We start from the raw sequence: 24153 nt of genomic DNA, 5'->3' as shown, positions 1-24153 counted from the left end.
AGTATATTCATTCAAATGAACGTAGATAATCACCGATTAGGAAAGCAAGTTGTCGAGTATAAAAGAAGAAAAACAAAAGTTTAGTTTGTCTTGATTTTATTATGCTAAATTCAAAATACTATTGCGTTCACAATACCAGCATAGCCCAGTTAGGCACTCAGTAAGCATAAATTATGTGGCCATAAGCTGAAGCGCAAGTTGTGTCAGTGGCCTTGCCGCGGTGGTCTAGAGGCTGAGGTACTTGGCTGCTAACCGCAAATCACGGTATCGAATCCCGGCTGCGGCGGCTGCATTTCTAATAGAGGCGGAAATGTTGTAGGCCCGTGTGCTCAAATTTGGGTGCATGTTAAAGAACCCCAGGTGGTCGAAATTTCCGGAGCCCTCCACTACGGCGTCTCTCATAATCAAATGGTGGTTTTGGGATCTTAAACCCTACATATCAATCAAGTTGTGTCAGTGTACGCAAGTATATTATTAGTTGTTCCTCTCCATTATTACAAATTATCGGGTGGAACAAAGTATCTTCAACTGCAAACTCCACGACTGCAAAAAACTTCATTGCCAGCATTCAGAAAAGCAGATATGTGGCTTTTGTTTTGTACTTTAATTGAGCATTCTGTGTTATTTGGACTGTATATGTTCCTTTGCTGTCGTGACATCTTCTGTGTTTATACTTTTTTCTTTCATTGTATATGTATGTATCTGTACATATTGTTCTTTTCGCGAGTCTAGTCTCCTGCCTGGGTCTGGATGAACTCGAACAATGTGCAAAAATACCATATTTTCTGTCTGTACAGCCGAACACCTTCATAAGAGACACTGATATAAAAAACACCAGTGTGCCTACAGTAGAATACGGGTTGATAAAAAAAAATTCATATGCGGTACCTCTCTTATACGAGACATCTCATATAAGAGACAAGAATTGCTGTCTGTATCATGCCTCTTATGAAGGGGTTTAACTGTAATTCACACATAAAACTGAAGAATGTGTTTAAAAAGTGGGGCTGCGCATTGTATGCAGGGTTAAGGCATCTCTTTTTGTAAAACTAAAGCTAGGGATGCAAGTTATATGCAAGAAAATGCGATGTTGATAAATTCAATGGAGTAGTTTTTCTGCTCTTCTAAAATCGAAAACATGGGATTGAACACAATATTAATTACACCAAAGCAAGCTTTTTTTATTTTACGCACACTGCTAAATTCTTAAGGCATGAATGATTTTTCTGACTTTCTTCTGGATAAGCACTAGCTTGTTATGACCAATAATAGAAATTGCATACATTGAAAAATGTTTTGTAGCGAAAGATTTGAGTTGATAAACCTTATTATTGGATACATCCCAAATCTCTCTCAACCTTTAGCCGGCCCCTTTGGGTTTCTTAAATATTGTTTCATGGCGTCAATAAATCTTGTCTGAGCAAGGACCAAAAGAGGAGCAGTGCTTTATCGGTTTCATATTCCTTCACAGGTGCGACAGTGGTGGGCCACCAAGTTTGAACTTGACCAGTACAAGGGTTCCACGGAGCACCTGTTCACATGGAACGACATGAACGAGCCATCAGTGTTCAACGGACCCGAGGTGACCATGCACAAAGATTGTATACACACAGGCGGATGGGAGCACCGTGACATTCACAACATGTACGGCATGTTTCTGGTGAGTGGCTTCTCTTCCAGTTTTGCAGTACTGTAGAGCATCTCCAATTTATAACTCTGTATTTAAATAATACACCATTGAATGCTTCTGTCACACATTTAATTGTACTTGCATAGGAGGTATTGATGGCTAAAATAGAAGGTCATGGTGCAGGATAATTTTTTTTTACAGTCCCGACGTGCATCTGTTTCAGTCGGTCTTCATAAAGTATGTGCTGTTTTCGCCTTGTGATTGCTGACCAACTACCCCATTTAAATCATTGTAGGTCAACCCATTTTATCCAAACTTGAAAATCAATGTTGGAGGGCAAACTTACAGTTGAAAGAGGATAGTAGCATCGGTTATTACCGGGCAGGTGCAAAATGAGGGACGCTGGAGCATGGTTACGACATTACGATGGCATTCATGCTTTATCTGTCACACATACACCGTATTTTTCTTATGTATAACCCACTCTCATGGGTATGACTCACGGGAATTTTTTTTAAAGGAGTGCTGACACGAAAGTTTTTAATTGCAGTTTTTTTTTAACGTCACATGTAATGAAAGGTCAAGCCTTCAAGAGCCTAGAAAATGTACAGCTAAGCATGAGTGCACTCTAAAAAAGTAATTAGTGTATTTTTGAAAGCTAGTTTTGGTTTGTACTGTACCCCGACGTCACAACACGGTATGAGGTTCTTGTCACATGCTCATGCAAGATGTCACAACGTTTTCATGGCCGCTTCGCACCATGGTTTCATCGGTGACATACTAGTGGATATTTTGGAAGCTTTGGTGCTTGTTGCATCACAACTAGCCAGACTGTTGCATGAAGTCACCAGAATTCGTACCCTAGCCTGACGTCAACCTAGTGTCAATGTAGTGCACCATGAGAAATTTGCTTTAATATCAAAATAAAATATCTAATCAGTATTTGCTGAGCCTCACACTCGCTCAGAACCTCCTCTGTATATTATAAGAGATTTGTATGGCATTGTAAGCGCACTTTCTAAAAATGGTGTCGCTACCCCCTGTTGCAACTCCGGGTCCCGCGGGTCTCATTCTAGTTGCGGCCCTCATCCTAAGACCCATCGTCCAACAAGTCAGATTAGGGACTCGTAAGAAGGACAACAATTTATTTACAGGGTTAGTAAGTGAGAATTCGAAAGGAGGTTATCAAGTAATCAAGAAAGTACGAGTTCGCTGCTGAACTAAACAGGAACTACAGTCGAAAACCGCAGTAACGAAACCCCGCGAGTACGAAATCCCAGCTGCAACGAAATATTTCTGGATTTCGGCGAACGTTCATAGAAGCCCATGTATTGCTTATTTCGCGGCAACAAAATGTTTTTGGACAGCGATCCCGCATTAACGAATTTTCTACCACGGTGCGGGCCTTATTTTACCCTCCCGCCAAAGGTTAACTGTCGAAAATAGGCTCGTATGTGTGTTATGTGCACTCAAAATTTGTAAACGTCTGCTTTTGCCGCACTAGCGTGGATACCGCCACTTTTGTTTACTTAAATCGGCGATGGGTTTGTGTCCGGCAACATGCCTGGCCACATTGCAGCAGGCGATGGCAAATGATCATGCTGGAGTGCAGATGGCGCCGTCGGACGAGCTCAATAGGTCGAAGCAGCACCAACAGTTGAAATCAATCAAAACGACGAAGAGAAGACTGGAACTGGTGGTGAAGTCGAGATGAAGTTACAGTGGCGTCTGAGAAAGGCATGACGCCGGAAGCGGATTCTTTGATCGCGGAAAAAGAAAAGAATGGCAACAATATCATCATCATGTTAAGCAGCCTTGCAGCGACACCATTAGAGGGCGACACAATCCCGTCCGGCATTCCTTCCGTCATTTCGTCACTTCCGTAGCCTCACACACTGGAGCGTCGCGAGTTGTGTTGTGTGTGGCTGTTTGCGTGAAAGTGCTGTGGGTGGCTACGGGCACATTGGCTCTTGCTGCACTTCCGAACACCGAACTTCACTTCTGTTCTGCAGCTACTCGATTAAGGCGTTATTCAGAGCGTCAAGTGCGCCTACAGGGAGAGGTTGATTCAGCGTTCGCTACTCAACCTCCGCCACAAGCGTCCCACCGACGTCAACTTGTGCATGGCTTTCAAGATGGTGGCCGCCGCATGGGTTGCAATATCACCGTCACTGGTTGAGAACTGCTTCAAGCATGCGGGCTTCACCACCACGGTGCAAGCTTCACGCACGGATTGCACTTCAGCCTGACCAGACGAAGATTTGGACGAAGGCGCACTTGACGGCAAAAGTGGTGGGAGTGCAGTGCCTCTATCCCTGAGCAATGCCTGGGGGGGAACTTCGTGCGATCGAGATCAACATCCCAGATGAACACACCGTCGATGCGTTCGTTCGCGCCAAAGGCGACGTAGTCGGGTACAAGGAAGTGACTGACAAGGCCATTATTGAAAGCGTGCGCGAAGCTGAGGACACCGAGGACCAAGAAGAGACGCACGCGGAGAAACCCAACCCGCGGGTTGTTTTGGATGCGCTGGACACCCTTCGCTCCTTCTTCGGCGCACATGACGACGACGTAGCAATGGACCACTTTTTCCAGTGCGAAGGAAGATCTTTGAAGTTGTTGCATGGCAAGGGTCGGCAAAGTAAGTTGACCAGCTTCTGGCAATAAATTTTCGTTATGCTGGCCGTATCACTGTTTTTATGTCTCATATTCGCGACAACAAAATTCTCGCGAAAACGAAATTTTTTGGTTTCCCCGGCGATTTCGTTATTGTAGGTTTTGACTGTAAAATTCAAGATCTCTAAATATACAAAAAGGTCTTCCGCTTATATAGCGCCGCAGCCAACCCTGGGTGTATTGTCTGCGGCTTCAGCCAATACGGCACTCGATGGTCTAGGTGCTCCACCCACGAAGGCGGGGAAAGACACCACACAATGCACGTGGAAAGGGCGCAGTCTACACGATGCCCAAATATGGTCCCGAACACACTGCACCAACGTTTTGCCCACGTCGCCAAGATTTTGTGCACGTCTGATAATCCTTGATGATCTTGGTTTCCAAGAACTCTTCCAGCATGTAGGGCCAGGTTCTAAAGACCGGCTCCCTGTACACGTGCCAAACTTGCCTGGCTGCGTTCGGGTAAGACAGTGTAGTGGCCTAACAGCTTATCGTCAAATATGCTACTCCATTTACCCGATGCTATGGAGAGAGGGGGAAGGGGAGTGGTCGACTAATTCCTCGTCATTTGCTACAACAGGTTTGTGTTTTAGCTTTCATCCCAAACTGCAAATACCATGCTGGTTACGGTCTCTCCAAATCCACGGTGACTTCGAAAATGGCCCAGTTCCCTCCTTGTTTGCCTGAAAAGCTTTGCACGTAGTCAAGTTCACAATGACTTTTCCTTGCTCGTGCGTTTTCTTAGCGCCGAACTGGTCCTGGGACCCCTTGTTCACATTTTGCTGAAAGAAAATGAGCCCATCTTGACAGTGTGTCCTTGCTTGAAATGCGTCGAAATATTTTCGTCCAGTTCACAAATGCCGAAAGAACTTCAATAATGATGACGATCATAACACCCCTTAAAAATAAATCCCGCATAATGCTGCAAAGTTATCTTCTCTTCATAGCTGTGAAGCACTGCCGTGAAGCAACCTTTTCACACAAGGAATGTGTTGAGTTCAGTGGCTACGTAAATAAATTTTTTTTTTTGTGAAATGCACTCGCCCATTTTTTTCCTCTTGAGTTTTTTGCCACACTTTTTCGAAGAGTAGACCTACGTTCCAGTTGACTTAGAATCGCTAAAAAATAGTAGGTCAAGATGTGTTATTCGAGTGAAACTCGATCAAAATATGCCAGCCTAGCATTTTTAGTTTTTGAAAAAGTAGATGCTTTCATTCTAACTCACAGGCCTGTTGATTTCAGCCAATGTCTACTTACATGGGCCACCTGCTACGTTCAGGCCACAAGCTGAGGCCATTCATTCTTTCAAGATCGTTCTTTGTGGGATCACAGCGTTATGGTAAGTCATGGCACTTGTTGAAATACTCTTTTATCTAACATGTGTTTTCACCATTAAGCTTCCCATATATAGACCTATCCCATGTTTGTAAATGGGGGTAGGTGCCGTCAACATACTGAGATGCTTGTAAAGACGTCGCGGAGCGTAGGCTCCACCCAGCCCAAAGACAGCAGTCTATGATCACATGACAACAGGCACAGTAGCTGCAAAGCTCCTGTATGTGGTTATGTTCAGTTCTTTTCTCTGCTTGGTGATAACTTTGTCTTTTCATGCAGTCAAAGTTACACATAAAGACTGTGCGTGCGTGCGATAGCAAGGTGCAACAGCGCACTTTAACTTTTACCCTGAGTAATATTTGCGACATTGTTTTTAACATGCAGCATTGTATGTCAGGCACCACCAGCCTTCCTCAACTATGTTATGCTTTAACTGTATACTGAAAGGTTACTGTTACTTGCTAAGGTCAGGGACAAGACATTTTCTAGAGTACTATCTCATCTTCAGCTATACTTTAAGAATAAGACATCATTGTAAGGCTACATTAAATGTGAAAGAAAGAACAGCATGTCAAGACTTTTTTTTTAATTGTCTTCTTGGTTGTTAGTGGACCTGAAATCGAGAATTGGAAGAAATCTTGCCTGGCTGGGAAGTAATGGCATTATTGTTATAAAAAACAGAACATTGACCATGATGCCGTTGACTAAATATTTCATCGTAAAGCGGTGCAAAAAGATGACACGAGACGGACTACACGGGACTGATGCTGGTAGTTTTTCATCTCGTGTCTTTGTCTTCTTGCACTGTTTTACAATGAAATAGCCCAATTTCGCATGCTGTTGAAAGATTTTTCAGCTTCCACACAGAAGCCTTGATCACTAAACGGAGAGATAATATTGGTCTCATTATTGAGACTTCTTTTTTTTTTCTCTTATTTTTAAAACTGAGACTGTTTTTCCTTTACAGGTGCTGTGTGGACAGGTGACAATGATGCGGATTGGAAGCACCTTCGCATCACCGTGCCCATGTTGCTCTCCCTGAGTGTGGCTGGAATCTCATTTTGTGGCGCTGATGTGGGTGGCTTCTTTAGGAACCCCGACAGTGAGCTCTCTGTTCGATGGTACCAGGTGAGCTACTGCAGCACCCTCCTGTTGCTCATCAGCGTTATGAATGTAATCCTTCAGGGGGAGGGCGTGGCACTGAAAACTACCGTATTTACTCGATTCTACCGCGCCCTCGATTGTAACGCACACCCGATTGTAACGCACACCCGATTTCCACCGCGGAAAAAAAAAAAAAAAACGTAAGACATCGATTGCAACGCGCACCCATTTTTTTTTGCTGGCCCGCACGATCACACCACTCGAAAAAACGATTCCTTTCGGGATTGTCTTCCATTTAAATATGAGGTACGGGCGAAGCTTGTGCCCATCTGACGTCTAACAGAGCATTGCCGTCACTGTAGTTTTACCGTGGACCGATGTCAGCACGCGAACTTGTTTCGCCCCCTTCTTCTCGACAGTTGTGGTGCCAGGCATGTCGAAGTAAAGAGGCGTCTGATCGGCATTCCAGATTTGCCCAAGCAGGTAGCCGTTGTTGCGCCGCAAGTTTAGGACGAACCTCTGAAAACTGTAAAGCTTTTCATCGTACTTCTCCGCAAAAGTTTTCGCATATGCATGTTCCCCTTCGGAGGGAAGAGCCTTTCCTCTTCATATAGTTAATTAGCCAGCACCTGCTCGCTTTAAACAGGCTCCGCATTAGACTTTTTTCTAAGGCTAATTGCATAGCCCGCACTTGGAGCAGTTCTGTCGTCATGGGCCGCTGTGCCGCTCGCTCCTCAAGCACATACTCGCGGAGCAGCTCTTCAATTTGTGGAAACCGACCCTGCTGTGGTTCACTGAAGCCTTTGCGTGAAGCTCTGCTGTCGACAATCTTCTGCTTTTGTTTCCGCCGGTCCCGCACGCACGTTTCGGGAACGACCGCGATGCGGCCCGATTTCCGTCCGTTTCTGCACACGCGATGACTTTTCTTTTAAAAGCGGCATCGTGGTGCATTCGAGTTTTTGGAGTCGGCCCTTCCACGTCGTCGATGCTAATGCACTACTAGATGACGAACTCCTCAGCACACGTACGAAGTGCCGCACATGGTGAACACATAGGCAGAAATAGCCGACGCACCATGCCGACGCACGTAGGGGGCGGCCATTTTGGATTTGCGATGGCAATAGATTGACCGTAATTTTTTTGTTCGTACTCGATTCTAACGCGCATGCGATTTATGAGCTCGCTTAACCGGAAAAAAGGTGCGCGTTAGATTCGAGTAATTACGGTATTTTTTTTTTTATTCATCGAGATGAAGTGATGAAATTTGGCGTGCAGATGTCAATTGTTGTGCTCATATCATAACTGAAATCGGTTGTGAGCTATCTGATGTATTTTCTTGAGTTACAACACTTGATAGACTGTTACTGGCACCCCAAAATCAATTAGACATGAGTGCATCAAAATTTTCGTATAAGGATACTTACAAGGGACGATTCTATGCCGTATTGCCATTGGCTTATTTTAATTTTCAAGTAAGCACACAAAAAAAATTTTTTGAATTGTTTTTGGCATATTGTCTTACTAACAACTTTTATAAAAAGCAAATTATAGAAATTGGTATGATTTGCACACAGATATAGACAGCTTTGCAGCACTTACCTATGTCTTAAGATCGAAGTACAAAAAATGGAATGGCAATATCTTCGTTTGTTCCGAAATGGTACACAGATGATTGACAATGACTGCCCCCCCCCCCCCAAAAAAAAAATGAAAGCTGAGAAAATGGAGCTCAAAAATATTGGAGCTAATAGTTGGGAAAACGGGACTTCGAAGGGAGCTTTTGAGCTCTGATCTGCCCTCTTTACGATGATGCTAATATTGTGGCACAGAGCCAAGGGAAAGCTTGCAGATTTGCTTTTTCTGAAGCTTTTAATTTTCTCATAGATTTCGACTACAGCTCACCAGTAAAATGTTGTTTTTTTTTCAACTTCTACTACTTATTTTGGCCTGATATTTCACCATGATGTAAAACATGGTCTCAGGATTGCAGAATAAATAAATTGAAAAATTGAACATTTTGATCAAATTTACCATTCCGATTGCCATGTCCCCCCCCCCCCCCCCACAGCACTTCAGGAACACAGGTTGTCGTATATCCGTGGATCTTGGGTGGCCTGATCACCCTCAAATTCAAGTGGTCAACACAGGCCTCAAACAGGGCTAGCAGTGCTCAAAATGGGGTTGAAATGAAACGATGTGCAAAGTATCATAAATGGAAATAACCAAGCTGTAATGTGAATAATTCTCTCAAATGGCTGAACACCTTTTGAAAGCATACACCTGACTCCCGTGCCGCGCATGAGGTAGCACTACTGCCTTGCCAAAAGCATGATTGCTCCTCCCGCTGGTGTTCTAGAGTGCATTCGTCACTACATCTTTACAAGGGAAAACTAACCTGATAGAGCAGGCTGCTGAGGACACATACCTCTGCAGGAAGTTGTTAAAGCCCAACAAAAAGTAGCACGCATGTTGTATACAAAGTTTGTGAATCTCGCAAGATTCTACTTGTGCCCGGAAAACTCTACATGCTTACCGGAAACATTGATGTCCTCGATGGTTTGTTTAACGAAGCAGTGGGAACTCAGTACTAACAAGAATTGCTGGTTATGCATGCTACTCGCTTCCTCAGGTTTTACGGTGGTGGAACTACATTTAGCACAGAATTTAGAACTACACCTACCACTTCACAGTTTTTGTTTCATCACTCACTGCTCAGCCCATGGAGCAGGCGCTTAAAAAAAGTGCCAAAAATTCTGCCAGATTGATCCACTGTTCCTCCTTATTATTATTTTTTTTTAAAGGCGGGTGCCTACCAGCCGTTCTTCCGTGCACACTCTCACATTCACACCAAGCGACGAGAACCATGGAGCTTCGGGCCAGAAACCCTGGAGCTAGTGCGGGGTGCATTGTACCAACGCTACGCCCTGCTGCCCCTCTGGTACACCCTGTTCTTTGAGAATGAGCGCTCCGGCGTGCCTCCCATGCGGCCTCTCTGGATGGAGTTTCCTCTGGACAAGGCGGGCTTTGCAGTTGATGACGAACATCTTGTCGGTGCGTACAGTTTTCACTTTTGTGACTACAGTCAAAACTCGTTCGAACTTTGTTGTAACGAGTTTTAATGAGTGTAACAAGTTGTAACGAGGGGAATTACAATCGCTTCATGATCCCTGCTGTCTTGGCGGCGTGCGAGACCCCAGCGCGGAGCTGAAGTAGAGAAGGAGGTCAGATGTGTGGGTGGGTCGACGAGTTCTACAGGATAAGGGAGGCCGACTGATGCGCACGCTCACAGAGTTGATGATTAGTTCCTAAGGAAAGGGGAGACAGGGAGACTCACTCCCACACGCATGTTGACAGGCCGCTGGCGGCTTCTGGGGAGCGCAAGGCGCGAGTTTTGAATTACCGCAGCTGTAATGAGACGTAGACCGTCACGCACTCTAAAATATTGAACTAACGTATACCAAAATGATCAGTAAATGCTCATTTCAAACGAAGAATGGTTCGTTATATTCATTGTGAGGAAGTTCTAGCTTAGTTGAAATGAGGTTTTAAATACATGAGTGTCTATGGCATTTTCAAGGGGAATTACAATTGCTTCATTATATTCATTAGTTTGTTATATCCTGCTTCATTCTAACGAGGTTTTACTGTAGGTATACTCGGCCATAACTTTTCTTGGCATTGAAGTGAATGCTACAGAGCCAAATCGCATACATTTTTCTGCCACTGAATGTAGTTTCACAATATCACCAGCGTTTTCAGCGTGAAATATAAAAGTGCCTCTTTTATTTTCCACGTGAAGCTCTTTGAGACAGGATGCAGCTAACACCAGTAATATATTCATATTTATTTTATTTGTTGTGACTTCTCACTTCTGGACACACAAGAAAGTTTCACCTTTTTATGTGTACCTCAAACGCTAAGTGGTGTCTGCGTCTACATGAAATGTCGATGGTGTGCTTTCGTCACTTTCCACAGCGTTACAAGACGCGTGCCAAGGTGGACTACTTCGCGTAGTGCTATGTGCGCAGAAGCTCCATCCTCATAGCTTTCCCTTCAGTGCCAAGAAAATTTGTCGCATAGTGTAGCAGGAATAATTAGTATAAGTTGAAGGTATATAACAGCTGCATCTTACCTTTTCTTACCACTAGAGCAGAAACCTGGAGGCTTACAAACATGGTTCAGCTTAAATTAACTGTGACGCAGCAAGCCACGCAAAATAGAATGATAGGTAAAACGTTAAAGTACAAGAATAGAGCACAAGGGGCTGGGAACAAGTGGGTGATCGGGACATCTTATACCTTTAACACGCTCATCTATTAGGTAAAGGGACATCTTTCAGAAAGGCATACATGCAAAGTGACATATGACAGAGGAGTATCCTTCTTCCAGCAAAGTTTCATTGAGATGAAGCAGATTCCGTTCTGGCTGTTCTCCTGCACAAAGAATACACACTTGAATTGTGCACAGTTTTAAAATGCTCCCTGGGTGCTGTCATACCCCCTCTGGAGCTCTTGTAATTGTGCGCGACCCCTTGAGATGCACTGTTGAGGTGATGTTTGTTATTGTTTTTCTTTGTTTTCTTTTTTCTTTTTCGCATTTATTTGAGAAACCAGAACTAATAGTATCAAAGGCCACAAAGCACCTGAACAACTTAGTTTGGTGCTGCACGTGATCTGTGCAACTTCTTTCTGGAAATGATCCTTCATAGCAACAAAAGTGGTTTGCTATAATGTACTTTACTTTTGCCTGTGTGTCAAAGGTGTTAGTCAACATCAAAAAAAAGAAATGGGTAGTGCACGTGACGTGTAGGCAGGATAACTGGTGGTCATTAAGGATGACTGAATGGATCTCAAAATAAGGCAAAGATGTGAGTGGATGACAGAAAGTTCGGTGGGCAAATGAGATCAAAAAGTTTGTGGGTGTAACATGGCAACAGCAAGCACATAACTGAATTGGTTGGCAGAACTTGGGAGAGGCATTCCCCTTGAAGTGGGTGTAGCCAGGCTGATGATGATGTCCACGTTCACAAGAATCGATCCTGCAGGCTCCTTCAACTGTGAATTTCGGTCAGTACTCATGTAATGGTCAGTGGTTATCCTGCCTGTGCACTACATGCCCATTTCTCGTTTCTTGATTTCGACTAAGTTGTCTTCAACAACCTTTTATTTTATGTTCTACTCTTCCCTCTTCCCGTTGCTTTAATGTACTCTTACCGTTTTTCTTTCCATGACTCGCTGCATTGTCCTCAATTTAAGTTGAATATATACAGAGTCCATATCTGTGGCAGCTCTGTGAATTTCTGGTGCTTTTCTGGACGTATAACGTTCTGCGGTATTGTCTCTAGGAAATGCGCTGCTGGTTCATCCCGTTACTGAGGCTGGGGCAACCAGGGTCAGCGTCTACTTTCCTGGCGAGCATGAGGTAAGCAGTCTTTAACTGTTTATGAGGGAGAAGAGAGGCAGGAAACTGGAAAGTGGAAATAAAAATGTAAGGGAGCTCATCAAAAGTAAAGTCTGGTAAGCTGTCTTATACTGTGCAAGAGAGGTAAAAGTGAAGAAGACATGTTAAATGAAACTGTATGGCTAATGCTCACTCATCGCAGGCTGAGTTATCGTCAGTAATATGATACAGTTAATCCCCTTTATAAGAGGCATGCTAGGGGCAACAATTTTTGTCTTTTATATAAACTGTCTCTTATAAGCAGAGTTCGTCGTATGCATTTTCTGATCAACCCATACTTTACTGTAGGCCCACTGGGGTCTCTTATACCCATTTGTCTCTTATATCAGTGTCTCTTATGAAAGTGTTCGACTGTACTGAATCAGCGCAACATCCAAAGGATATAGAAAGAAGTAGACACAATCCTTCATTCATCTCTGTTAGAGGTGGCGCTACCCGTTTTCTTTCTACATCCTCGTCACATCGCACTCGCACACTCTGTCATCAACGAACTAGCCCGCCAACATGTTTTATTCTGGTACCCTCATTAGACCTTAACCCACCGTGTCGCTGCGCCATGTACATTGTATTTCACAGCGTGCTAATGTTTTTACAATTACAGTAAACTCTCAGTAAATGGAACTGCTGCTTAAACGGAACCACTGCCTCTGGCCGAATTGGTTTCATGCTTGTGTTCTGCACCCCAGGTGATCTTTCGGTAAATGGAACTCCTGTTAAATGGAACATACTTTCTCTGTCCCTAGAGGTTCCATTTACTGCGAGTTTACTGTATTTCTTGTAACTAGTGTTTGTCCTTTGTGAACCACATTGTGGTAGGTAGTATGTGCTAATAAAATAAAAGGCTGGCATGAATGTTCAAGTCTGTGCAGTGCTTGTATGTAATAGGTCAGTCTGCATGGCTCAAAGAGCATGGAAATGTGTTTTAGCAGTCTACACAAATGTTATTCCCTCGGTATCTCAAAATCTTTTTCTCTAGCAAGATGTGTCTAGGGTGCGAAGGTTATACAAGTGTGTGAAGGTTTGCAGCCTGTGTTTGGAGTAAATCATAAAAGCTGCTAAAAATGTAAACTTTATTAGTGGTACTAGGTTAAAGCCCGAAACATATGCAGCGTTTTTCCGGCGTTTTCCTGGCGCTTTGTACGCTGGCGTCACTCGGCGTCGATGCTGCCGGTGACGGTAGCCGAAACGTCCAATTCTGGATGATTCAGATATCTGCAGCGCTGGCGCCGACTCCAGGAACGAGTTGACAAATGCAGAATCAATCAGCGCATGGCAGCCAGCAACTTTCTACATAACAGCATCATTTGCTGCTGTCAAAAAGGCTGCCGCTTGTCTCGGATCTATTAAGTCGTCGCCATGCTCTGTGTGACCTGAAAATTATCAACTGATGCTTGTATTTGACTTAGCTTGTTCCTCAGAAGTTTTGACAGGAAGTGCTCGGAATTTCTTTGAACCGTTTTCAAGCGCCATACTCAAGTCCATCGGTAGGTTTAGCAGGCCTGAGTGTATTGGCTGAATATGTGGCCTCAAAGACGCACAACTACTTCCAAGATCAGGGATCGTGTATTGCGAGTTTGATTCATCCTATTCTCAACAGCTGGAGTAAAGGTGAACAACAAAAAAAAACTTTTTGTTACTACTGTGATTTGTTTTTCTCACCTAAGAACTACAAATAAGACATGAAGCCGATTTTCAAAAATATTTCTTGTTGCTGCATTGACGCAGACTGCACACTGCCTTACAAGGTCTCAGGTTCATTCTCTTTGACACATTCTGCGGCGCTAAGCTGACACTGGCCTTGGCGCTCCTCATATGGTTTGCCACCCTCTCTGCTCTGGCGGCGTTAACGCCGAGGGAAGTGGCGCTGGGAGAACGCTGGCAAAAACGCTGCATATGTTTCAGGCTTTAAAGTATGCTTGATACAAATCAGTGTTGTAGTGTTCCTCTATTGAAAGGAGGCCAATCTCTGGGTGGGTGTAGTTTGTAGGTGGTATCTTTTTGCAATAGCTTTCAAGTGTACTTTCACTTATGCAATACCAGGCACGCTGTCTCAGTGCAGGGCCACATCATACGCAAGTATCAGGGATTGTCAAAAGCTGCAGAAAATTGGGATTTCTTGCAGTGGCAAACCTAGTGGTCTCAGCCATTTCTTCATTGTTACAGTCTGGAATAGAAATGTAGTTTGACCTGGTATGAAGCTGTGTGCGATATACTTTGTTGAATACAATGCAATGAATTAAAAGTGTTCAGTGGCTTATTGTTACTTCTGCTTTTATTCATTATTGATGTGGTCTTGGTTGTTTTTCTTCCAGGTCTGGTATGATGTGGAAACTTGGGAGAAGTTCGATGGCCTGAGTACAGTTTCCATCCCTGTTACTCTGAGCAAGGTATGGTACCGTCCTGGTACTTCACTTTTTTGTAAAATTTTTCAGCTTTTTTTTGTAATTCGTATGTCCACTACTGTAAATGACATTGATGTCAAGTGTCAGCTGTGTAATATTTATTTATCTTTTATTGAAACATTGCTCATATTTATGATTGCAGAAGCTTGAATATTGCTATATTTTTGCCTCGTTCCCATCGAAGTTGATTTCTGACATTGCATTTTCAAAAAAAAAAAAAAAATTGTGGGGCTGAGCTGCATCGTAGATGAATTGGAATGAGCATTGCCATCCTTCCAGATTCCCGTATTCCAAAGAGGTGGCACCATCGTCCCCAAGAAGGAGCGCATGCGTCGGTGTTCTGCGTTGACGAAAGACGACCCTTACACACTCCAAGTGGCACTTCCAAAAGAGGCAAGTCAAATAAAATTTGGAGCTGTGCAAATAGCAAAATTTTGGGTGCAAAGCGAGTTCGAATGTTGAAGTGTGAATCGAATTGAATATTTTTTTAAGTACACTCAAACGCCGCCATAACGAAGTTGAAGAGGAGCTGCATTTCGTTATATTCATTGTTTCGTCATATCGATTATAACAGTTTGTAGCATGCAAACCATGCAAAGAAGGACACCGCCCCGTGGCCCAATGTACCTCTACGCGACCACGCATGCGACAGAAAAAAAAAAATACAAGACAAATATTTTGCTTGCTCGTTGCGCACACTGGCTGTTTTATTGCCGCTAGACTTAACTTTTTTATAACTTAGAAAAAGTTTGTGATGCTCTTTTGCTTCGGACATTGCAAGTGAAGGACTTCCTTTTCGGCGATGGCCACCGTGTTCATGCCATTTGGTACTATTATTACCCCAAGGTTATCGACATTTGCCTGTACTATGTCTTGCAGCTTTACCTATAATGAAAAATCCCTGAACGGTGTTGCTTGTGATTGTACACTAGCGCCAATAAAACCAGGTCTAGCCTTGAGAAAAACAAATCCACTCATCGATATGAGCACACAATCTCAGTTTACAGATTTTTTCATTGCAAGTTCTATGTTCTCCTGGCTACCGTTTCTTTAATTAGCCTTACCTGTAGTTGCATATTCCCAAACATGAAAGATTCAGATGTCTGTGCATTACCAAATCATTGTGAACTCGGTGTCTCTTAAAGGCAAACATTTTGTGTTCTTAGGGCAAACCTGCAGAGGGAACGCTGTACATTGATGATGGTGCAACCTTCGATTACAAGAAGGGAGACCTGCTGTACCTGAAGTTCAAGTTTGTAGACAACACATTGACATCAGAGTGAGTGTCGGCAACTCTTCCTTTTTTTAAGCCATACAGTTTTTGAAAAATTTCCTGGTTCTTGTTGGAACTGGCCTGCTGCAGCGACTTGAAGTTTTTGTTGCTGGCTTGGCGGAAAAGGTCATGGGTTCAATTCCAAGTTGTGGTGGCCTGTGTACTAGTGAGGATAAACGGTAAAAAAAATGTCACTTAAAACTGCCACTTGGAAGAACACATTTCTCATATATCATACATGTGTGGATCATATCTAAAGAGCGTTTGGCATCAGGATTTCAGAAACTGAAATCCTGATGCAACATTTATTGTAAAATAGAGATTTCATCTAATGGTTATGTTTTGACACATAGCGTATCCGAACAAAGCGTTATAAATTGCTATAGAGAAGTAAATGATGCGAGTACCGTTCAGCAATGCCGCAAGCTTAAATATCTCATTTTTTTTTTTTTTTTTTGAAGCTGTAGGTCATTAGTGAAACAGCCGCTGGCCACATAATTGAGAAATAAACATTTTCTTTTCCTTCCTCATATACTTGCTTACCCTTATTTATCATCGTTCTGTGTATGTAGAATTGCGTTATACTGCTTAATTTTTACCCCGCCGCGATGGTCTAATGGCTAAGGCACTCGGCTGCTGACCCGCAGGTCGTGGAATGGAATCCCGGCTGCGGTGGCTGCACTTTTGATGCAGGTGAAAATGCTTGAGGCTTGTGTGGTTAAGATTTAGGGGCACATTAAAGAACACCAGATGGTAAAAACTTCTGGAGCCCTCCACTATGCTGGCTTTGGGACGTTAAACGCCATATATGATTATTACTGCTTAATTCTTGATTGCTTATGCCTGCTTATTTTTAACAGTGGAGTTTTTCTTGGTTGGCCCTTCACCAGCCATCGGCAACAGCGGGCATGTTATGCACGTCAGCAGCAGCATTTGCAACGCTGCTTGCATTACAGCTGTCATAGTAATACGCATCTTGGGGAGGTGGAATGGGCCACAGGAATGAGATGATGTACCCACAGTGTCCAACACAGAGCAATGATGAAACGCAGAAATGTTTTTAAAAACTTGCAAAGCATAAATACTTAGAAAAAAAGAAATAGAAAGGCAATAGCGTCATCTTTGCTGTTTTGATGGCTTTGACAAAATGAAGCTGGCTGCACTTTTCCTTCATACATTCTTCAAAGAGCAAATCAAAACAATCTTTCTCGTATCGGTAAACTAATCTTTCCTGTTACTGATAATGTCATGCTTCCTGCAAGAAAACCTTTTAAAGTTAGAACAAGTGCAGAAAGAAATTCGTAGATTTTGATTGCATCTACTAAGTACTGCATAGCCCCCAATCGGTAAAAATGAAGTACATTGTTCTCTGAGAGAGCCATAGACTTGAAGATATCAAGTTTCAAGAAATTTTGTTGAGCCCACGGCACCAAAATACGATACCGTATTTACTTGCATAATCCTCGCACTTTTTTTGGGGGGGGCAGAAAATCGATCCAGAGTTGACAGGTGCGAGAATAACGCGGGGAAAACTTTCCATGAAAACGTACAGAGCGAAAAATAAAACGAAGTAGCCGCAAATCGGGATTTTCAAACCAGCAGCTAACAGCAAGCTTTGAGAAGTACTAATCAGAACTTACCTCAACAATAAAAGCAGTGGTTCAACACAAGGCGAGATTTATTTGAGACACAAAGTGCAAGCAAATAGTCGAGAATTAGAACATCATACGCAAAGCTTGTGGGCGTTGCGGGCGTAGCAGTAGCGTTCTTTACTCAACAGGAGCCCTCAAAAGGTAAGTGTAGAACGTCAGTATTGGGCTGAGAACCATTTAACAGAATCGTCCGCTGTTGCCTTCTGATAAAATAAAGTTTACCATCAATCCCAGTCTTAGGCACACGGAAGGCCCACCACGTTTGTGGCTTTCAGCTGCTGTCATCAGTATCGTACACAAAACTCGTCGACTCCGAAGGGCCTATCATCGTCACTGTTGCCATTGTTTAGTGCATGATCAATCACGTTTAACTTGAAAGCAGCCGTGTAGCTTCTGTATTGCTCCATAACGTAGCAACATTACGGACACAACATACTAAAGACGCCCACTTGCCACTTTGGCTTGGCTTAGATTAGATTGAATCTCGGTGCAATAATAGTACGCTCTATGCTTGGGAGATGGCGTGCGCTATCATCATCAGTGGCTGGAACGAGCAGATGACATTATTGCGGCAATTTTAGGGAGTGTGATAATTACTCGAAAAAAAAAAACAAATTGCATTTTTGTTGGTCGAGGGGGAGGGCGAGGATTACAGGAGTAAATACGGTAAATGCTTTGAAATCCATGATGTCATGCCTGAAGGTTTCGCTGCTGAATTTTTTTTATACTTAATTTTCTACTCTTGTAATAAACCCAGGGTAAACAACATTAGAGCTCTCAATGCATAATTCATCAGTATATATTGATTCATTACTTCTTGTTAGGGTTCTTATAAATGCTGTAACATCTCTTCTATCTGAGCACGTGGCCAGTGTACGAATATGTTTGTATAACGATCCTGAAAATACAGAGCAGAATAATGGATCGGAAATACGTTGCCTAGACTGGTTGGCAAAAATATTTATACAGTATGCCAGCACACAGCTGATGTGTACAGAATGGGTGTGTCCAACAGTGTGAAACCAGCATTGTTGGCCAGATTATACTGTTGTAATTTTGCACTGATAGGGTTATCTTGCAGCTTTTGTCGGCTCATTGTTCTGAAACTATTCCTGTGCAGAATCTTGGAGGGCCCAGGAAACTTCAAGACGAAGGGTTGGCTAGAACGTGTGGTGATAGCTGGCTATCCCACGCGACCTTCTGATGTTCAACTCGTTACAAGTAAGGCTCCTTTCTAATGACTCTATCATATCTTGGCTGTTTCCAGTGTGCGGTTTTCTGCTAAAAGGAACATGAGAGCACAAAAATTATGCTTTGCTGGCACTTGATATGGCAGTAAAAGTAGTTGCTGATGGTACTGTGTGAGTACATTGCGCAGTGTTTCAGAACCAGCTACAAAAAGGCGTCTGCTGGAAAACTGCATACTGGCATAATTTTCAGGGAGGGAAATTTTAAAGCCATTCTTCATTCACATCTCCTCGTTAAGTGGGGAGACTCCAACTTAAAAAAAGATTAATTTTGATGCTACTTGCGATTATGTTTATTTGTGTACTGATTACAAAAAGGAGTTCTTTTGCTAGTGTAATGTGCACTTTGTGTAAATACCCAACATTTCATGTGCATTTTAGGATGATTTTTTTTTCTCAGAAAGCTTTAATGTAAATCATCATTTCAGAAATAATCTGATGTGAGAACTGTGTGTGAGAAAAAAAGGAATGGACATTCTTAACCCATCGGAACAAAATCTATCACGTTTGAACACCAATGGTTGAAGTTCAAGCTTGACAACAAGTAACTCATTAGTGCTATAATCTTAAGTTTTCATATATTTTTTTCTGTTGCATGCAGTTGTCATTCCAGGTTATTCTGATATGCTCATTTGCTACTTTCTCAGTTCACTAGACAGTCTTGCGCCCAATAAATTACATGAATGTTAAATATCCAAAAGACCACAAAATTCATCAAAGAAATAATGGCGTGGTTAAAGTCAACATAGAAATATACACAAACTTTCAAGTTTCACCAAAATCAATAAAGTATGAGAAAAACCAAGCAGCCTAGGGGTCCTGCACGACTTTTCTCAATAATGATCGAATGACCTCAGTATCTAAGTTTATTGCCTCGCGAATCAGTTGAAGCAAAAAATTTTTTTTGAATTATTTAAGAACGAGCCTGGTTACACGGATTTGTTACACATGTTGAACACTATTTTTTCAGCCTAGTGAGCATGCTGTTAGAGACATATGGAGGGGCAACCCTACTTGTGTAGCTGACAATCACCTACAATCGGGTAGTTAGCAATCATTCTTTTCGTAACATTCTGCCACCTTGTCAAATTCTGCAGAGCTCATTTGCAAAATCTTGTGTCTCATGTGCTTCGAGTCGACCTATTTGCCTTTGTGCTGCCAATCGCTAGCCGCACCAAGAACGGAAAAATTTGTGTTAAGAGTGGAGAGGGGGGTGCATGTTAAATGCAGGGGTGCATTATATGCGAAGAAATTCAGTATCTTTTTGTGGCTTCAGGTGGGATTGGGCAGTTTTATGTTATCCCTTTCATCTCTCTTCAGCCACTGTGTGAGATTCCAAAAAACTCATTTGCGAATTTGCATTAACTCTGCAAGTATTGTCAAAATCTATCGGGACTCAAAAAAAAAGTTTTTGAAGTGCAGTGTCTTGTTTTGAGCCTATCTTTAGCATAACTATGTGCATTCCTTTCTTTATCTAGGCAAAGGAACTCAGCGTCTGCAGTTTACTTATGAAGAGAAGGAGCAGCTTCTCAGGGTGCGCAAGCCGGGAGTCAACATTGCCGAGAAGTGGACGCTCAAGATTCTTTCTTAGCCTTCAAAGCACTCGTGTGTGGTGTGCAGTGGAAGCACCCTCCACACTTTCCTCATTGGCGGAACACCTCGTCTTTGAAGAAACGGCAGTTTCATTTTCTTCCTTCTCTCCCTGTGAACATGCTTACTTGTCCCTCACGTTATTTTTTAAAGAAGAAAGATCAACATTTCAGCGTTATACGCCACCATTCCTTTTCGCGTGTATTTTAAGAAAGGGTAAACCCAGTCGGGTAAGGGGTTATACTTTGTGAACACACACTTACACTGGCCCCTATTGTAAATAACCACAAATGTTACAAGGAAGTTAGGTTATAGTACCTGGCTTTTAGTTTCTCGGTGACGAATGCAGAGTGAATGATGTACGCACACACACATGCATATATATATGTATACTGGTATTGTGAGTGGCTTTTTACAGCACTGCACTGTGTGAGGCCAGATTGCTGTGGCTGCCCTTTTTTTTTTCTTTTTTCTTAACTTTTTTTTTGTAGACATGAGTTCTGGTTCCTGCCTTTACGCTGTGCGTCTTGAAACTTAGTTTTTAAAATTTCAATAAACATGTTTTTTGCAATCGCTTTCCTGGTCTTTTGATAGTTGGTACAGCTTTTTCTTGCGATAAGTACCTGAAGTAAAAAATAGAACATTTAAGTCATCTGCACTTATTTAGTAGTTTGTGAATACACATGTGGCACTACTTATATAGTGTTGTGCTTGAATCTGTATGTAAAATAGCATGACACTCATTGCCTCGAAACCATCTTTCAGAAGCAATATTTTCTTCTCAGTAATTGCTGCTGCTATTGCTGCCATGCAAAGAACAGTGGAAATAAGCTGCACTATAAAACAGTTTGCATGAAGTTTTCGTTTAAAATCTGCAGTCTTAAATTAGTTATGCAATTGTCTCTGAGAATATGGTATGAAGTGAAACATTTTGTTGTGTTAAACAACAGCTTAGTCGAGGACTTGGTTTTATAATATAGAACTGTTGTGGCACTCTGCATGGCTTGTTATTTTAAGGTAACTGTCATTTTGAAATTTAAGAGAGTGCTTAATATTAAAATGCCATGCAATATTTTGCTACTGGTAAATTGCCTTAAAATGCTCTTTAAATATCACAAATATTTGTGAGCGTCTCTGTATGGCTTGTCATTGGCAAATGAGCCACACAGAGAAGCACACACAGCATGCATACACAAGCCACGAAAAGTGGGGAGTGGATCAAGTGGTTGTTTTTCTTCTTAGTTATGCACAACAGATTGACACCAAGGGACCCATAAGGTATATTATTTGTAGCTTGAAAGGAAATTAGTGAGCAAAAGAAAAGTGGCTGAACTTGAAACCTTTGCAAATTTTGCTGGTCCATTCACTAACAATGACAGGTTCTTTCATTTACTTCCTTTCCATTTGTGTGCTAATTACTAAATGTCAGTTAATGAGTACAAATAATTTCCCCTAGGCCTTTATGGCTTTGTTGGGTTATGTAATGTCTGTTTTTTGCACTGCACTACACTATGATCGAATTGTTCTAACTCGCCCAATAAGCAACATTGCTAGGTTATGTGGCACACGCGCACTGCTTTTTTTTTTTTTTTTTTTTTTTGCGAATAAAGTCTAAGCTCACTATGGTGAATATCCACAGATAACGTCTATGGTTAGTGCTTGTATTTGAATAGTTCCATGTAATGTTTGTTGTGTGTTTGATTATCACACTGCGCAGAAATCGAAAGATATCGAGTCTCGCTTAACTGAAAAAAACTATCCCCAGTTGACCGATGCAAAATTGGGCGGCCGTCGATACGGCCACAGGCATATCGTTTGCTGTGCATTCCGTCAACTACACTCCGTGGTTGGTGGTCACAAGTGATGAAGCGGTAGGTTGGTAGCTTCGCTCTACAGGTAAGGGCACAGGTGGACGCGCCGCTGTTATTTACGACGCCTTTGCGCCCGCGGGCGTCGACTCGATTGTGTTTCGCTGCGCCGAGAGCGGTTTATTTACCGCATCGCCATCTGTCAACCTTGGGAGAGAACAACGGCGGCTGTTGAGCAAGCGGGCCGCTGCCAGGTGCTTCCGTAGACGTACAGTGTACTGTAGACGCAAGTGTGGTCACCGTCAGCGGGCGAATTCTCCTAAGGCACACGCATCGCTGCTTCTGTGCGTCGCACCGAGTCAGCTGAGCATGCCGTTTTGTGTCGTCGCATGCGCGCACGCCGCGGTAACCGCGCGTTGTGAAGGGGCACGACCAGTACGCTCGACGGAAAGACCGCGCTGTCGACACGAAGAGCGGATCCGCGTCAATCTCCGGAAGGATGCCCGAGTACTTGAGGGTACGTATGCCAGCATTTTATTCTCTAGGCCGATGTATACGTACGTAGTGCACGTTTCGTTTGACGTTCAAGTGGAGCATTACTTCGCAGCGTTATTGGTACAACGGAGTAGTTTAATTTATCTTGTAGTGTTGGGTTTTGGGTATTTCTCGTGGTTTAGAAGCAGTTGGAAAGTTTTAATACGCCTCGTCAAATTCAGCTTGGTGTGAAACACTATACACGTACGGTGCAACGGAGCAGTTTCGATGTTGATTTGCGAGTTTCTGGTGGTTTCGAAGCAGACGATATGTATAATACGCCTTGTAGTAAAGTTTATAGCGTATCGTGAAACAGTATACTTTCAAAAGCGACCTAGCGTAATCGGGATCCGCTACCTCGACCGCGATTGGCTCCCTCTCTCAAGTTTCGCAGATGAACCGATTGCGATCGAGAAATCCAGTTCGGATCGAAGTGCACCGGGTGCGACACCCTTAAGCGCTGTTCGGATTGTAATGTTGTTGGTTGCCGGTGGATCATGAGCGCAGTTGGTTATTCATACTTGTAGACATTCCGTTACGTGTTTCTATGCAAACAAAACGATCTTGTGGCAAAATGTTGCCTGCTTAAAAGACGAAACCAACAAAACACATCCCGCGTGTCAGTATTTATTCGGCCCAGGCGTCAAACGAAATGTGCTCTCCCGTTCCCGTACATTGTTTTGCACATTCTTCTAGTCTTTTGATAATGGAACATTCACGAAGACCTGTTTGAAATCCCGCCTCGTAACCACACACGAGCTCGCGGAAGAGAAGTGGGAGAATAAGGAAAAGCCGCAGCAATGCACCCGTGGATACAAAACAGCGCCACGTGCACATTTAAATTTATGACATTCATTGTGACATATATTTTGGGTACATATCGTTCCACCAGAATTAATAGTGCAATATCAACCACTCTATCTTCGGAGTGTCAGGCAGCGCTCGTTGCAGCGTTTTGGCGCGCGCCACTAGCGGCGCCTCGCGGCGAGTGTGTGAGTCTTTCGATGAGCGCCTTGCATGTTATTGCCGCCAGCGGTCATCGTCGCGTCTGAAGGTTGGCTCCGCCGCATGTCAGTGGTGAGACTCGGCCGAGCCCCGCTCGACGTCTTGGATGGTGCGCGATGTGTTGATGCCGAGACTCTGCGGTGCGCTACAGGATGCCTTACGAATACGTGAGCAAGAAAGGAAGGCGCCTACCCGTTTACCTAGTAAGTCTTGCCGTCTTCGTTGTGTCCTTACTATTTCTTTTTTTTTCTCTCGCTATCCCGCAAAGTTGACGTGACCGCAATGCCACACGGGGGATCGCGCACTGCAGTGGTTGCGTTAAGTTTGCTTGTGATCATGACAGACGGAACTTTACGCAGCCTCCACGTGTATAACTGAGGCGTCTCTGAATCGAAACGTCGACGGGTTGCATACGATGGTTCTGAACGTGGACACGC

General features: G+C 43.2%; 2 protein-coding genes across 15 annotated transcripts in view; both read left to right on the top strand.

Annotated features, from left to right (window-relative positions):
• Window positions 1–20944, top strand: part of GCS2alpha (glucosidase 2 subunit alpha) — a 61407-nt gene extending 40463 nt beyond the window's left edge. For all 13 annotated transcript variants that reach the window (XM_075867585.1, XM_075867584.1, XM_075867588.1 and 10 more), the window contains 10 exons: window positions 1472–1660; window positions 5549–5645; window positions 6609–6769; window positions 9547–9796; window positions 12090–12166; window positions 14518–14592; window positions 14887–15000; window positions 15774–15886; window positions 18653–18753; window positions 20258–20944. In XM_075867585.1, the coding sequence (XP_075723700.1) occupies window positions 1472–1660; window positions 5549–5645; window positions 6609–6769; window positions 9547–9796; window positions 12090–12166; window positions 14518–14592; window positions 14887–15000; window positions 15774–15886; window positions 18653–18753; window positions 20258–20370 (1290 nt within the window). In that variant the 3' untranslated portion in view covers window positions 20371–20944. The remainder of the gene's footprint in view (window positions 1–1471; window positions 1661–5548; window positions 5646–6608; window positions 6770–9546; window positions 9797–12089; window positions 12167–14517; window positions 14593–14886; window positions 15001–15773; window positions 15887–18652; window positions 18754–20257) is intronic.
• A 1717-nt stretch (window positions 20945–22661) lies between these two features.
• Window positions 22662–24153, top strand: part of LOC119166902 (calpain-B-like) — a 106402-nt gene continuing 104910 nt past the window's right edge. The window contains exon 1 of one of the 2 annotated variants that reach the window (XM_075867579.1): window positions 22662–22694. In XM_075867579.1, the coding sequence (XP_075723694.1) occupies window positions 22677–22694 (18 nt within the window). In that variant the 5' untranslated portion in view covers window positions 22662–22676. Of the gene's footprint in view, window positions 22695–23736; window positions 23920–24153 lie in introns of those variants that run through there. The other variant, XM_075867577.1, reaches the window with a different exon arrangement.

The sequence above is a fragment of the Rhipicephalus microplus genome, chromosome 6 (assembly GCF_043290135.1).
Source record: "Rhipicephalus microplus isolate Deutch F79 chromosome 6, USDA_Rmic, whole genome shotgun sequence".
NCBI classification, from domain to species: Eukaryota; Metazoa; Arthropoda; class Arachnida; order Ixodida; family Ixodidae; genus Rhipicephalus; species Rhipicephalus microplus.
The sequence above is the reverse complement of the archived record's forward strand: the minus strand, read 5'-3'. Positions and strand labels throughout refer to the sequence as shown.